This window comes from Manis javanica, chromosome 11, assembly GCF_040802235.1.
Source record: "Manis javanica isolate MJ-LG chromosome 11, MJ_LKY, whole genome shotgun sequence".
NCBI classification, from domain to species: Eukaryota; Metazoa; Chordata; class Mammalia; order Pholidota; family Manidae; genus Manis; species Manis javanica.
The window spans coordinates 69,416,419-69,431,896 of NC_133166.1; the positions used below are offsets into that span (position 1 = coordinate 69,416,419).

Genomic DNA, 15,478 nt, shown 5'->3' on the forward strand with positions numbered 1-15,478 from the left:
AGGCCGCATAACATGTAGGTATCACCCCTCCACCTTCTCAAATGCCCAGCTGCTAACCACTTCATTTTCCCACAGAAAGCAAAGGAGTCCAGTACAGAGTGGTAACATTTATTAGGAAGAAGGGCTTCAACGAGACTTCCACATCACACACTCAAGAAACAGACTGTAACTGTCGTTTCTAAAGAAGAAGGCAGGTAGGCAGAGGGCCTGGAATCCCAGGCAGCTTCAGCTGGACAAAATGGGGAGTATGGGCTTAGGGTGGGTAAGGCCACTGCTTGCCACCCTCCAGTGAAGTTTAGTGGCTGCTCACCCCCTCAAAAGCCAGCAGGCAACACAGTACAGGGCTGTGTTCCCTAGCAGACACCTGGGGCTACAGTCGGTGGCTGGAGGGAGGAAGCATGCTTTGCTATCTCTTGCTGCTCCTCCGGGTTTCTTTGCCGTTACTGACAGGGTTGTTGGAGGAGCCAGGAGAGCCAGCAGGTGTGTGGTTGGGCTGGCTTCGGGTAATGCGGGTGCTGGGGGTGTGTGGGGGTGTATGTGTGGGGTGTGGACCGCCACCAGGACCTGGCGGGGCACTCAGTCCATTCCCGTTCTGGCTCTCAGAGGCTGGGTGTGGGAGAAGGGGAAGAAACACAGGAATGAGAACACTGGGTAGGAGAGAGTGTATGCCCCAGATCCCTTCCATGCCCCAGGGCGTGGGATGGTCTCCCGAAAACACAACTGCACATTAATGCTGACTGGACCAAGTGCGAAGAGTGTGGGTTGTATGAACGGAGCCCCAGAGAAGACCCCACCACCCACTTTGGAATTTGTCACATGAAACCTAGTATATTTTCTTTTTTTCACCTCTGTATCACCAGGAGTCAGACCTAAAATTAGCTGTTTAGTTCTCAAGGACCTCTACACAATGCCCCTTTACCAAAACTGATAGTAAAACTGGAGAAGCATGGGAAGGGAAGGGCCTGAAGTTTCTGTGTTAAAATGCCAGAAGTATCTTTTAAAAAAGGGTATAGTGTGTACCACAATGATCATGTTCATTTTGGAAAATGTAAATAAACAAAAAAATTACTACTCTCACACCCCCAAAGAAATAAGTAACATTTCTGCATATATTTTAAACATGGGATTGGAGCCAGGTGCACGAGATGACTTCCTTGAGCTCCCATAACCATGCGTATCACTGTCACTGCACTTGCCACAGCCAGTTAGGGTCATCATCTGTACGACCTCCTCCTGCACAGGCTGCAGGTTCCTCAGCATTCCTCATCTACAAGTGTTTGTTAGACGAAGGCACAAGGCTGCCTCTCACATACATAGGGCACTATGAATTCTAGATTTTAGAAGTCACAGGTTAGTGGTTCTCAAACCAAATCCCAGCTGAACTCTGCTGCTCCACCAGACTAAGGTAATGCAGTCAAAATGAAATAATGCCCTTTCTTCAATTCACAGAAAAAGTTAGGAAGAGTGTATAGAAAGTGTTAGGTTTTTAGGCCATACATGTTTTTTTTTAAGCCTTTTGTACCTGTTAGCAGATGACAGTGAATAAACATTTGACAAATGAGTATTAGGGCTAAGTGGGCTTAAATATACCTATTTAAAATATTTAAATAAATTGTGGCATTGAGGAGACTTGAAAATACATAATAGTGATATTTTCAGTTTAAAACCTGGATGCTAATTTTTGTGGTGGAGTTAAATGTTATTTCATGGTGTTTCTAAAACATGCCATGAGCCCTGTGGTTCTGTCACAAACAATTCTGAAAACCCTGGTAAATGGGGAAGCAGACACAAGCTGAGGCAGGGAAGAGGCAGCCTGATGCCTAGTGTCACAAGGGGCAACTGGAGGTATAGATAAGAAGCAGGGGAGCCAAAACCCCAGGGAGTGGATGGGTCAGCTGAGAGATGACCGTGGAGAACAGGAAAAGCCAGGTTCCCAGGGAGAAGGAGATGATGACAGAGATAGCACTGGTGAGTGCTTCTAAGCAAAAGCTGATGATTTACAGCAATTCCCATTTCCTCAAGAGACTAAAATCAGGGGCTTGAAGTACATGAGATCAAAGACTCATAATTCTGAGGATCAAGACCTAGAAGCAGGGCCTTGAGTTTCAAGAAGAGTGGGGACACTAAGAGAACTATTTAGTGCTCTAAGGCTATGCAGTGTGGACTCCACGTTGAGTCATTAAATCCATATTAGAACTGTGTGATGAACTGAAATGGGCAAGGGGAAAAGGGCAAGGTCCTGCCAGAGGAAAAGCAGAGAGATGAAGAAGTGCACCCTGTATGGAGAAACTGTTCTCATTTTTGCCCCTGAGTGGTGGTGGTAAAAGGGTATCAGAACTCTATCAATGACAGAAACAGTCCCCAAATCTTTTCACCACAGGGACTTGCAAAAGAGCTGGGAGAAGAATTGGGTGGAAGGGGATATAGTAAGAGAAGAAAGATTTGGAAAGGGCTGAGGGCAATGCACTTGTTCAGGCTGGGTAGAGTATAGGAGCTAGGAAGACCAGTGGATGGAAGGGAACAGAACTACCTGGAGAAGCAGCAGGAGGTCCAGTGGTAGGCTGGGGGGTGGTAGGGCTGCTGTCGTTCTGCACCTGAAGGCACAATTACATACTCAGACCTTGCTCTCTCACATGCTTCTTGGCCTAACCTGCCTTCCCCACATCATGACCCTGGGACTCACCGTCCTGTTAGGTGCCTGCTGGGTGCTGTACTCCGGGTTTGGCTCACTGAAGTTAGGGACCTCAGAATAAACCATACAGAATCTGCAAAGGGAAAAAGTAGCCAGTGCCTCAGACCATGCTCTGGGCCATGGCTGGAGGACTCAGAAAGGTCCAGGTACAGGACATGGACTGCACATCCTTATGTTGTCTTCTTGCAAACGTCCCCCCTCAGTAACTCAACCCCCAAAATAGCACTTACTCTCCAATCTTTTGAAGATCACCCCCACGGCCAGTGTATAGTGTCAGACAACCTTTGAACACTGAAGCATACCTGTGGGGGCACAAAAAGCAGGATTCAGAGTATTTACAAGAGTTACAGGGACAGTAACCCCACCTTCCCTGACTGTTATAGTCCCTGGATAGCCAGGAGTAAACAGCAGTTACCCTTTGGTGAGCCGGATAATGTCTCCAGGTTGGATCAGGTTGCCCACGTCGTCCCAGACAGAGATATTGATGCTGCCCGTTTTGTCTGCCACTTTGCAGGTCCGAACCTCGTGCCCGTCCTTTGTCTTGGTCACTCGGCCTAGAGGGAACACATAAATGGGGGTGGGGGAGATGATCAAATAAATGGCGGTAATGGTGGCCAGCGCAATGAGATCTAGATATCGGTGGCATAAAATGTGTACAAACAGGGCAAAGCCAAATCCCTGGTGCAGGCTGGGGACGGGTTCTATGGTGGCAGGGCGGGTGAGTGGAGGGGCTAGTACCATGGAGAGGGCCCTGCGTGGCAAGAAGTCCACGTGGCGCTGAAGCTGGGATCTGGCAGGAGTTCTATGTACCCAACACTCGAATGCAACTCGCTGGGCTGGGGTCTGGGAGAGACTGGGCGTGAGCAGTGTCTTGGGGTGAGCTCTGCCGTCGAGAGCAAGTTAAGAACGTACGTGGGATTCTCTCCCTCCTGCCCCGCAACCCTCAGAGCCCCTGTAGGGGTCCCACTGCCCTAAGCATAAACACCTGTCTCCAGTACAATGAAGATGAGGTTCAGATTCTTAAGCCCGGGCTTGATATCCTTCACGAAGGTCTCCGTCGTCATGCTTCCCGAGCTTTGGCACCCCACTAGAATAGGGGAGAGGGAAGGGGATGAAGTCTCCACACATGGAGGCTTGACTCCTATGCTCCACTTCCCAAGGCCTATCTACCACACTAGGCTGGATCAGGCAGCCTCAAACCCTCTAACTCTTCTAAAAGGTTAGAAATAAACTTCTCCAGGAGCCCCCAACTTCAAGAACTGAATTTGGGGGTCTCTGAATAGGCTGCTTCGGGGCTGGAAGGCCCCATACCGGATGCTTTTTCAGTCACAAGCCCCGAAGTCGGAGAGCCGACGGGGACGGGGGTACGCAACCTGGTGCAGGGCCGGGGGATGGAATCTTACTCGCCAAACCTTCCCGAACTCAGCCGGACAACCCGGGACTCGGCCCTTCCCCTCCCCCACATACAGCCCACCACCCACCCACCCACCTAGTCGGCCAGTCGGCCAGCCAGTGAGCGCCGCCGAGCCGCCCCCAGGGGGAGCCACTGGCCTCGCAGCCGCCGGATGTAACCCAATGGAACGTCGGAGCACGGACCTTCCCGGAAGTTTCCCCCGCTGCCCCCTCCGCCAATCAGTATCGCCCCCGCGCTGCTCAGCCAATCGGAACCCAAGACTCTGGCGCCACGGCAGGGGCGGACTTCCAGCATTTACAGGAACCGCGGAGAAGGCTGGCTCCGCAGGGAGGAAGACAAACCACTAGAGGGCACCTCGGGTCCCGAATTTCCTTTACTTGGCTTGAAGAAAGTACTTAAACTTCAAGATTTTTTTTCCCTTCTAGATCTGACACAGTGAGTAAAGAACAAAGGGTTTTGGAATCCGGCGGATTAAGCTTGAAGCCTGGCACTTCGATCTTTTCTCGGCAATAATTTTTTTGGCAATTATTAAACATATAATTCCATTTTGCGGGTGAGTGCCCAGCATACAGCAGGCACGCAGTTTCCTCCTCTCTTCCCACTGTGTTAACCCTCATCTTTATTCCTGATTCAGGTCCTCATTAATGCACTACCCGGCTCAGTCAGGGTCTCTGGAAAAAGTAGCATTCGCTCCAGAGGACAATAGGCAGGCTCACCGCCTTTGGAAGAAATGGAACCCAGGGCACAGAAAACACATTTTCATTAGTTCCTTTCAGTTTGATAGGCACGTGTTTCTAATGCACTGATCTCACTAGATCTCAGGGTTCTCCGAGAGGACTGCAAAGAGGAAACCTGAACTTTTCGTTACCTCTGGGACTTGTTGGTCAACTAAGGGTGGCTACCTCTGTAATGCTGTATATAAGCCAATTACATATAAACAATGCACCTACCATTTGTTTAGTGAGTACCCATAGCAAATACTATTTAATACGAGATAGCCTAAGAGGTCATGGTGTAATACTATGGATTGCTTGATTAATACCTTACCTTTTCCGAGAGTGCTTTAGGCTCCACCTTTACTTTTCTCCGGACTCAGGTTCTCTCCCGCCCACACCCCCAACCATGGTGTTGTATCCTCAGGAAATCAAACCACAACCCGAAATGGGTCATTTTATTTCCCTCCTCTCCCTTAGGTGTTTCAGGGAATTCTACGGGTGTCTGAGAGTCAACGTTAGATACCGCAGAAGTGCAGCTAGTAGAGCAGCGTGCAACCCGCTGGATCAAAGCTTTGCGACCAGACACTCTCCCGTTTCCCATCCCGTGGTCGGCTTGTTGACTACAGTAACCACTCCCTTGTCGGTTGGGAGGCTCCGGGATGCTGACCACGGCCCAGAAAGTCGGAGAGAGGCCAGGCAGATGGCAGGTCACACCGCACGCCTGTCTCCTCGCGACGATCTCGCACCTCACTGCATCAGCCCGAGGACACCTACTGCGCTTCAAAGCGGAGCCTCGTCCTCATAAGGGAGTCGGCTCCCAGCTCCGGGTCCGACTTTCATGCAGGGAAGGGCGTAGGAAGGAGTTCTTTTTCCCAAAAGGCTCAGTCCTTTTCTCGGATGAGACGTCGGGCTCAGGGCGCAGACGCAGCGAGCCTTCCACCCCCGGCCGGCTGCGGGAGCCCGGCAGTCCCGCCTGACTTAAAGAAGGAGGAGCTTGGTGACGAGTTCCGCTGGGTTGCGTAGCAGCGGTGGGCGGGGCAGATAATCCGTCTCACACGGCGACAAGTGGTCGGAACCTTCTTGCTACTTCTTCCCCTTCCCTTTCCCCTTCCAGGAAAGGCCGGAATTCGGCACCCAGGCGCTCTCGTGGTCGCTGCCGCTTCTGCTCCAGCCGGGCCAGGGTCCGGAGAGTCCAGACCGCGTCCAGGGCGGTTCGTACTGCGCCTGCGTGGGCTCCCACTTTAAAGAGGGTGTGGGAGGGGAAGGGACGACGTCCCAGGGGGATTGGGCGGGGATCGAGGTCCCGGAGGTCTGGAAGAGCGGTGGAAAGGAAGGTGAAAGATGGAGGGAGGGAGCGGCAGTATGGAGGAGTCGGGAGGTGAGAAAGGAGTGCTGGAGGGTGGGTTGTTGCGGAGGTCCATTGGAGTAGGGGAGCTGTAGTGCGAGGGAGGGCCTGGGCCGGCTGGAGGACAGGAAAGAAGGGACCTGGGGGAACAAGGTGCTGTTTAAACGGGCAAGGATTGACGGGCTGGTGGGGAGGAAGGGAGAGTCTGTGGGGCCAGCTTGGGCAGGGGCAGCGGAACCTGAACCCCCGCCCTCGAAGCGCCATAGCTTGGCTCCTTTCCCATGCCTTGTCTTTGGCATTCTTGTCTTCCTCCTCCATTCCTTCCCTCCTCCCTCTCCCACCCCTCCTTGAGGGAATCTCATATTGCCTACATCCTTGCCCTGGGTTTGCAGCTAGGCGCTCTTTGCACGTTTCACACACCGGAAGGCTTTCCCTAACCCAGGATGCAGGGGTAATTGAGGAGTGGGGAAGAGGGGGGGCTGGAGAGGGAGCTGAAAGCTAGGAGGGGTGAGAGCGTTTTCCCTGAGGGACTGACAGACATCTTCTTTATTCAGAAACTGTCTTCATTCTGCCTAATAGAAAATGTGGCTGCTTAATGAGACCCCTGAGCCACTGTTCTTGGATACTGGGCTGAAATAATGATAGTCTAACTCTTCCTGTACAGGTGTTTTTAGAGTCTGACAACAGGGCAAAAAGCTGGCTGATAGGGTTGCCAGCTGATAATTCCCCCCCCAGTAGGAGTGGGGTAAACTAGTGGTAGGGAATCTGAGTGATGCAGTAATGTTAACCACCCTGTGTGTCCAGCTGACTTTGTGACTAGGCCTGGTTTCCAGTAATTGAAAAGAAGGAACAAGCTTTTTTCAAGCATTTTTCTCACAGGCTCTCAGTACTCTAAATTTATGTGCATTCTCTTTCTACAAATACCTTACCTGAGAATAGCAGTATTCAGTATGCTTTCACATTTATTATGTCATTCGATTTTTCAGGACAACATATAAAGGAGGTAAAACAGGTATATTTTCCTTACTTGACAGGTGAAGAAATTGAAAACTACAGAAGGATTACATGGCTTGTTAAAATCATATAGTTGGTAGAGTTAGGGCCAGAACCTAAGTCTCCTGACTCCCGGTCCTCCTCTCAGGTGAAAAATCCTGTTTTGTTCTAGCCAAAGCAACATTAGAGAAGAGCTGGTTTTCCCAGCATGAGCAACCATTTGCTTCCTGATTCTGGCATTCATCACTAGAAGACAGCGTAGCCAACAGCACTCGTTCCTGGAAGCATTTCTTGAGGTACACACAGGTGCATATGCCAGGTTCTTGGGAAGTAGGGTGTTGTCAAAATGGAAGAATTATATCTCCTTTGTATTTTGGGTGGAGGAGAAACCTGTAAACCCCATCTCCCACCACACAAGTTACAGGAGAAGTGTGTCTGGCATTGCACCTTTATTCCTCTGATTAGTTAAAAAATACCACACTAAATGTGTTGTGGCCAATGAGCGTGCATACCAGATTCAGATGATGAGGTGGCTGTATTTTAAGTATAAAAATCATCAGTCATTTCCTTCCTAACACAGCCTTTAATCTGTTGACAGTCATGATGGGACCCTGAGGAAAGGAGGGTGAATAGCTGCTGTGGTTCTGTGTAGTGTTAAATAGATCTCTCAGCACCTTTCATTTAAAGCCTTGTCTCCTTTACTTGGTTCCATCCTCTCAGTAATAAGAGCCTGCTTAGCCTAGTCATATTGCTAACTCTAGTCTTACCAGTTGCCCACTCTGGAGTAATGTTCTAATTCACTCTTTTCATTTTCTTTTTTAAAAGCCTGATCCTTTCAGGAATATTTCCTGACTTGGGAATTAGAATTGCACTTCTACCAACATTCTTGAGTATCTTCTTATTAAATAGTATTTTCCAGTTGGAGGATAGGACCAGAATTCTTTTTACATGAAGTAATTTATGTAACAGCATTTTGGAAACATTAAAGCACCATACTGTGCATGGAAGGTACCACGGGTCTTTACATTATATAGCCACAGACTTGGAATCATTGACATTACTTGGAATTGTGTGCGGTGAATAAAAATCTTTTCTGTGTCAAACAGCTGCTCTTCTCTACCTTTCTTCTTGTTCTTTTCTCCATGTGCCCCTACCCCCCAGCTGTATTTGAATCTCCTGGGCCATGTGTGTGACTCCTTAGTCAATGATACTGCTCCTTAGAGGACAGTCCTGTGTGTCTAGCCCTGAAACCTGGAGTCCTTAATTGTCTCATCCTCAACTGACCTCCCCATCCAAGTCTGTCTAGTCTCACTGCTAAGTGAAGGTAGTTCCCCTGATACACCGTTTTCTTCCTTGTTCCTATTAATAGAGTGCTCCGGATTGTGACATCACATCCATCCTCTTGGCAATGGAGCTTGTCAATAGGAAGGAAGACTCAATCGGAGAATAGCCAACAAGATGGGTTCTTTGGAGCATCTCCTGAGTGGCACTGGGTGGAGGCATCAGGGGGTCGGAACCTTGTGAACAGGAAACCTGCCCCCCAACACTTGGAAGGTAAAGAGCCTTGATTCAGAATATCATTCCAGGCTTCAACCCTCTTTGCCAATCTGGGTTCCTTCCACTCTTGAAAACCTGATTCTTAAACTCTTTTCTACATAAATCTTTCTGTGATTAACTCACATCAGTCTGTCCTTCTTTGCATATATATTTTTTAAATTTTTTATTAAGGTACAATTGATAAACACTCTTATGAAGGTTTCACATGAAAAAATGTGGTTACTACAGTTACCCATATTATCAAGTCCCCACCCATACCCCAATGCAGTCACTGTCCATCAGTGCAGCAAGATGCCACAGATTCACTATGTGCCTTCTCTGTGATACACTGTTCTACCCGTGATCCCCCATACCATGTGTATTAAACATAATACCCTTCAATCCCCTCCCTCCCCACCCACCCTCCCCATTGGTAACCACTAATTCATTCTTGAGTCTTTGAGACTGCTGCCATTCTGTTCCTTTAGTTTTGCTTCATTGTTATACTCCACAAATGAGGGAAATCATTTCACACTTGTCTTTCTCCGCCTGGCTTATTTCACTGAGCATGTCCTCCAGCTCCATCCATGTAGTTGCAAATGGTAGGATCTGTTTCTTATGGCTGAATAGTATTCCATTGTATATATGTACCACATCTTCTTTATCCATTCATCTACTGATGGACACTTAGGTTGCTTCCGTATCTTGGCTGTTGTAAATAATGCTGCAATAAACATAGGGGTACATATGTCTTTTTGAATCTGAGAAGTATTCTTTGGGTAAATTCCAAGGAGTGGGATTCCTGGGTCAAATGGTATTTCCATCTTTAGTTTTTTGAGGAACCTCCATATTGCTTTCCACAATGGTTGAACTAGCTTATATTCCCACCAGCAGTGCAGGAGGGTTCCCCTTTCTTCGCATCCTCGCCAGCATTTGTTGTTCTAAGTCTTTTTGATGCTGGCCATCCTTACTGATGTGAGGTGATATCTCATTGTGGTTTTAATTTGCATTTCCCTGATGATTAGTGATGTGGAGCATCTTTTCGTGTGTCTGTTGGCTGTCTGAATTTCTTCTTTGGAGAACTGTCTCTTCATATCCTCTGCCCATTGTTAATAGGGTTATTTGCTTTTTGGGTATTGATGCGTGTAAGTAAGTTCCTTATATATTTTGGATGTTAACCCTTGTCGGATATGTCATTTACAAATATATTCTCCCATACTGTAGGATGCCTTTTTGTTCTGTTGATTGTGTCCTTTGCCGTACAGAACCTTTTTAGTTTGATGTAATCTCATGTGTTCATTTTTGCTTTCGTTTCCCTTGCTCGAGGAGATGCTTTCAGAAAGAAGTTGCTCATGCTTATATACAGGAGACATTTGCCTATGTTGTCTTCTACGAGTTTCATAGTTTTACGACTTACAAGATTTCATTGTTAGTGTATAGGAATGCCACAGATTTATGTGTATTAATTTTGTATCCTGCAAGTTTTTAATCCATTTTGAGTTTACTTTTGTGTATGGGGTTAAACAATAATCCAGTTTCATTCTCTTGCATGTAGCTGTCCAGTTTTGCCAACACCAGCTGTTGAAGAGGCTGTCATTTCCCCATTGTATGTCCATGGCTCCTTTATTGTATATTAAGTGACCATATATGGTTGGGTTTATATCAGGGCTCTCTAGTCTGTTCCACTGGTCTATGGATCTGTTCTTGTGCCAGTACCAAACTGTCTTGATTACTGTGGCTTTGTAGTAGAGCTTGAAGTTGGGGAGCATAATTCCCCCTGCTTTATTCTTCCTCCTCAGGATTGCTTTGGCTATTCAGGATCTTTTGTGGTTCCATATGAATTTTAGGACTATTGTCTCTAGTTCTTTAAAGAATGTTGTTGGTATTTTGGTAGGAATTGCATTGAACCTATAGATTGCTTTACGCAGGATGGCCATTTTGACAGTTCTCCTATAAATGAGTACGGATGTGTTTCCATTTATTGGTATCTTCTTTAATTTCTCTCATGAGTGTCTTGTAGTTTTCAGAGTATAGGTCTTTTACTTCCTTGGTTAGGTTTATTCCTAGGTATTTTATTCTTCTTGATGCATTTGTGAATGGGTTTTCCTAATTTCTCTCTCTGCTAGTTCATTGTTAGTGTATAGGAATGCCACAGATTTCTGTGTTTAATTTTGTATCCTGCAACTTGGCTGAATTCAGATAATAGATCTAGTAGTTTTGGAGTGGATTCTTCAGGGTTTTTTATGTACAATATCATGTCATCTGCAAACAGGGATAGTTTAACTTCTTCCTTACCATATTGGATGCCTTTTATTTCTATGTGTTGCCTGATTGCCGTGGCTAGGACCTCCAGTACTATGTTGAATAGAAGTGGGGAAAGTGGGCATCCTTGTCTTGTTCCCAATCTTAAAGGAAAAGCTTTCAGCTTCTCGCTGTTAAGTATAATGTTGGCTGTGGGTTTGTCATATATGGCCTTTATTATGTTTAAGTACTTGCCCTCTATACCCATTTTGTTGAGAGTTTTTGTCATGAATGGATGTTGAATTTTGTCAAATGCTTTTTCTGCATCTATGGAGATGATTATGCGGTTTTTGTCCTTCTTTTTGTTGATGATGATGGATTTTCGAATGTTGTAGCATCCTTGCATCCCTGGAATAAATCCTAGTTGATCATGATGAATGATCTTTTTGATGTATTTTTTAATTTGGTTTGCTAGTATTTCGTTGAGTATTTTTTCATCTATGTTCATCAGGGATATTGGTCTGTAATTTTCTGCTTTTGTGGTGTCTTTGCCTGGTTCTGGTATTAGAGTGATGCTGGCCTCATAGAATGAGTTTGGAAGTATTCCCTCCTCTTCTATTTTTTGGAAAACTTTAACATGATGGATATTAAATCTTCACTAAATATTTGATAAAATTCAGCGGTGAAGACATCTGGTTTAGGGGTTTTGTTCTTAGGTAGGTTTTTGATTACCAGTTCAATTTCATTACTGGTAATTGGTCTGTTAAGATTTTCTGTTTCTTCCTTGGTCAGCCTTGGAAGGTTGTATTTTTCTAGAAAGTTGTCCATTTCTTCTAGGTTATCCAGTTTGTTAGCATATAATTTTTCATAGTATTCTGTAATAATTCTTTGTATTTCTGTGGTGTCCATAGTGATTTTTCCTTTCTCAGTTCTGATTCTGTTTGTGTGTAGACTCTTTTTTTCTTGATAAGTTTGGCTAGGGGTTTATCTATTTTGTTTATTTTCTCTAAGAAGCAGCTCTTGCTTTCATTCATTCTTTCTATTGTTTTATTCTTCTCGATTTTATTTATTTCTGCTCTAATCTTTATTTTGTCCCTCCTTCTACTGCAATATACTTTCCTCTTAGCACGGCCTTGGCTGTGTCACAGGTTTTGCGATGTTGAATTATTGTTGTCATTTGTCTCCATATATTGCTTCATCTCTGTTTTTATTTGGCATGGATCCATTGATTATTTAGGAGCATGTTGTGAAGTGTCCATGTGTTTGTGGGATTTTTCATTTTCTTTGCGTAATTTATTTCTAGTTACATACCTTTGTTGTCTGAGAAACTGGTTGATACAATTTCAATCTTTTTGAATTTACTGAGGCTTGTTTCATGGCCTAGTATATGATCTATTCTTGAAAATATTCCATGTTCACTTGAGAAGAATGTGTATTCTGCTGCTTTTGGGTGTAGAGTTCTGTAGATGTCTCTTAGGTCCGTCTGTTCTAATGTGTTGTTCAGTACCTCTGTCTCCTTACTTATTTTCTGTCTGGTTGATCTGTCCTTCAGAATGAGTGGAGTGTTGAAGTCTCCTAGAATGAATGCATTGCATTCTATTTCCCCTTTTAATTCAATTAGTATTTGTTTCATGTATGTAGGTGCTCATGTGTTGGGAGCATAGATGTTTATAATGGTTATATCTTCTTCTTGGATTGACCCCTAAATCATTATGTAATGTCTTTCTTTATCTCTTGTGACTTTCTTTGTTTTGAAGTCTGTTTTGTCTGATACAAGTACTGCAACTCCTGCTTTTTTTTCTCTATTAGTTGCATGAAATATCTTTTTCCATCCCTTCACTTTTAGTCTGTGTATGTCTTTGAATTTAAAGTGAGTCTCTTGTAGGCAGCATATAGATGGGTCTTCTTTTTTTATCTGTTCAGTGACTGTATGTCTTTTGATTGGTGCATTCAGTCCATTTACATTTAGGGTGATTATCGATAGGTATGTACCTATTGCCATTGCAGACTTTAGATTTGTGGTTACCAAATGTTCCAGGTTAACTTCCTTACTATCTAAGAGTCTAACTTAACTTACTTAATATGCTATTACAAATACAATCTAAAGGTTCTTTTCTTTTTCTCCTTTTTCTTCCTCCTCCATTCTTTATATATTAGGTATCATATTCTGTACTCTTTGTCTATATCTTGAATAACTTTGGGGATAGTTAATTTAATTCTGCATTTGCTTAGTAATTAGCTGCTTTACTTTCTTTACTCTGGTTTTATTACCTCTGGTGACAGCTATTAAACCTTAGGAACACTTCCCTCTAGAGCAGTCCCTCTAAAATACACTGTAGAGATGGTTTGTTGGTGGTAAATTCTCTCAGCTTTTGCTTATCTGGAAATTGCTTAATCCATCCCTACTTCAAATTTAAATGATAGTCTTGCCAGATGAAGTAATCTTGGTTCCAGGCCCTTCTGCTTCATTTCATTAAATACATCATGCCACTCCCTTCTGGCCTGTAAGGTTTCTGGTGAGAAGTCTGATGTTAGCCTGATGGGTTTTCCTTTGTATGTGATCTTATTTCTCTCTGGCTGCTTTTTTTTTTTTTTTTTTTTTTTTTTATTTTTTTTATTTTTGAGAGGGCATCTCTCATATTTATTGATCAAATGGTTGTTAACAACAATAAAATTCAGTATAGGGGGGTCAATGCTCAATGTACAATCATTAATCCATCTCAAGCCTAATTCTCGTCAGTCTCCAATCTTCTGAAGCATAACGAACAAGTTCTTACATGGTGAACGAATTCTTACAGAGTGAATAAATTCTTACATGGTGAACAGTACAAGGGCATTCATCACAGAAACTTTCGGTTTTGATCATGCAATATGACCTATAAACCATCAGGTCAAATATGAATATTCATTTGATTTTTGTACTTGATTTATATGTTGATCCCACATTTCTCCTATTATTATTATTATTTTTATTTTTAATAAAATGCTGAAGTGGTAGGTAGATGCAAGATAAAGGTAGAAAACATAGTTTAGTGCTGTAAGAAGGCAAATATAGATGATCAGATGATCAGGTGTGTGCCTATGGACTAAGTATTAATCCAGGCTAGACAAGGGCAGCAAGACATCCACGGATGCAGAAGATTTCTCTCAAAGCAGGGGGGGTGAGGTTCTGAGCCTCACCTCTGTTGATCCCCAAATTCTCACCTGATGGCCCCCCTGCGACTGTGCCTGTCTTAGGTTGTTCCTCCCTTGAGGAATCTTACCCGTCTCTGGCTAACCAGTCATCTTCCGGGGCCATACAGGGAAATGTAAAGTTGGTAAGTGAGAGAGAAGCCATATTGTTTGCAAAGGTTAGCTTTTTACTTCTTTGCAGATTTATGCCCTGTGGCTTCTATGCCCAGCACTTGTCTCGAGGTATCTTTACCACCTGGAGGAATTATGATACTCGGTAAATTCGATATGAGGCACGAATTCTATTTAAGGTCTGTAATTAGGAAGGAAGAAGAAAAGCTATAGATGTAGCATATGAAGGAAACTTGGGAGGATTGATTATTTCTTTGACATATCTTCTTGTATAGTACCTTAAGTATGTATAGGTTTTAAACTACTAACTAATTTGCACACACATATTAACATAATAGGAATACGGTGACATAAACAAAGCAAATCTATAATTACCAGCCATCTCCAGTGAAGCCAAGAAAACCATTTAGGCACCCTAGGCATTTGTGAAAATTTATCTATGATATGATGGATATTTTCCAACTGTACTTGAACCATCAGACAAATTAAAGCAGCCCATTTCTGGGATCTGTTCACATCCCATATGTTCTTTTAACCATAGATAGTCTATAGTCATGAGATTTTGGGGTGCTACAACTTGCACCCCTCCCAACTCCTGGTTGAGTTCCAACAGTACAGATCCAGTCAAATTCGTTGTCTCACTGTATGCATATGCCAGCCTAGACATCTCCCTCCTCCTTCTTATGGCAAGTCCAGGAGACGGTGGGCTGGATGCAGCCACAACCGCAGCATCGTCCGGATCCCTGTGGAGGCTTTTTGATGATCATCCCCCGGCACGAGTCCTCCAGAGAGTGCTGATGCCGGAAGCTCCTCCTCATATCGTATCTTAGTTCATTTTCTGGGTATCCAAGCTAGGCCTTGATCTTCTGCGTAGAAACAAACAGACCCTTTGCCCACACTTTGACATGCCCTCTATACCACTGTGCAGAACTCATTGGAGGTCAGCACACAGTAACTGCTTTTTTTTTTTTTTTTTTTTTTTTAATTAAGAGAAAGGAATATTATCAGAAAAGAGTACCTCCATAGCTGATCATCTGACACCCTTTAAGTGATCAACATTAAGGATATTTAAAGCATGCGTTGATCTTTGATTTACCAATAGTTTTATCCTGTTAAGGAGTAATCCCCCTTTTCTTTCTTTCTTTCTTTTTTTTTTTAAATTTTTAATCTACACTTACCTGAAGAATACTATGTTTACTATGCTCTCCCCTATATCAGGTCCCCCCTAACAACCACAT

The 15,478-nt window shown here is 44.4% G+C and overlaps 2 protein-coding genes across 9 annotated transcripts in view; one reads left to right on the forward strand and one right to left on the reverse strand.

The window, feature by feature from the left end:
* Positions 1-94: 94 nt before the first annotated feature.
* On the reverse strand, positions 95-5,767 carry NABP2 (nucleic acid binding protein 2). 4 transcript variants are annotated; one of them, XM_017645362.3, is made up of 7 exons: positions 5,597-5,767; positions 3,678-3,779; positions 3,108-3,246; positions 2,923-2,994; positions 2,684-2,765; positions 2,531-2,594; positions 95-606 (listed from the first exon to the last, which is right to left on the reverse strand). In XM_017645362.3, coding segments are annotated over exons 1-7 (660 nt in total). In that variant the 5' UTR covers positions 5,598-5,767; the 3' UTR covers positions 95-406. The 4 variants fall into 4 exon arrangements, with proteins under 4 accessions (XP_017500851.1, XP_017500852.1, XP_017500853.1 ...); XM_017645363.3 differs by having other exon boundaries at positions 5,154-5,699; XM_017645364.3 differs by lacking the exon at positions 5,597-5,767 and adding an exon at positions 4,182-4,289.
* Positions 5,768-5,878: 111 nt separating this feature from the next.
* Positions 5,879-15,478, forward strand: part of RNF41 (ring finger protein 41) — a 42,621-nt gene continuing 33,021 nt past the window's right edge. The window contains exons 1-3 of one of the 5 annotated variants that reach the window (XM_037008952.2): positions 5,883-6,033; positions 7,333-7,456; positions 8,530-8,714. The gene's annotated coding sequence lies outside the window, so the exon portion shown is untranslated. Of the gene's footprint in view, positions 6,034-6,123; positions 6,201-7,332; positions 7,457-8,529; positions 8,715-15,478 lie in introns of those variants that run through there. The other 4 variants (XM_037008951.2, XM_073216601.1, XM_037008954.2 and 1 more) reach the window with 4 other exon arrangements.

Bases quoted from the DNA above. Each gene is read 5' to 3' on its own strand.
- NABP2 (XM_017645362.3), bottom strand. The intron at 2,595-2,683 runs GTGAGTCCCAGG...TTGTGCCTTCAG, and splicing joins AGCAGGCACCTAACAGGACG to GTGCAGAACGACAGCAGCCC. The intron at 607-2,530 runs GTAGTTCTGTTC...TCCCACACCCAG, and splicing joins ACCTCCTGCTGCTTCTCCAG to CCTCTGAGAGCCAGAACGGG.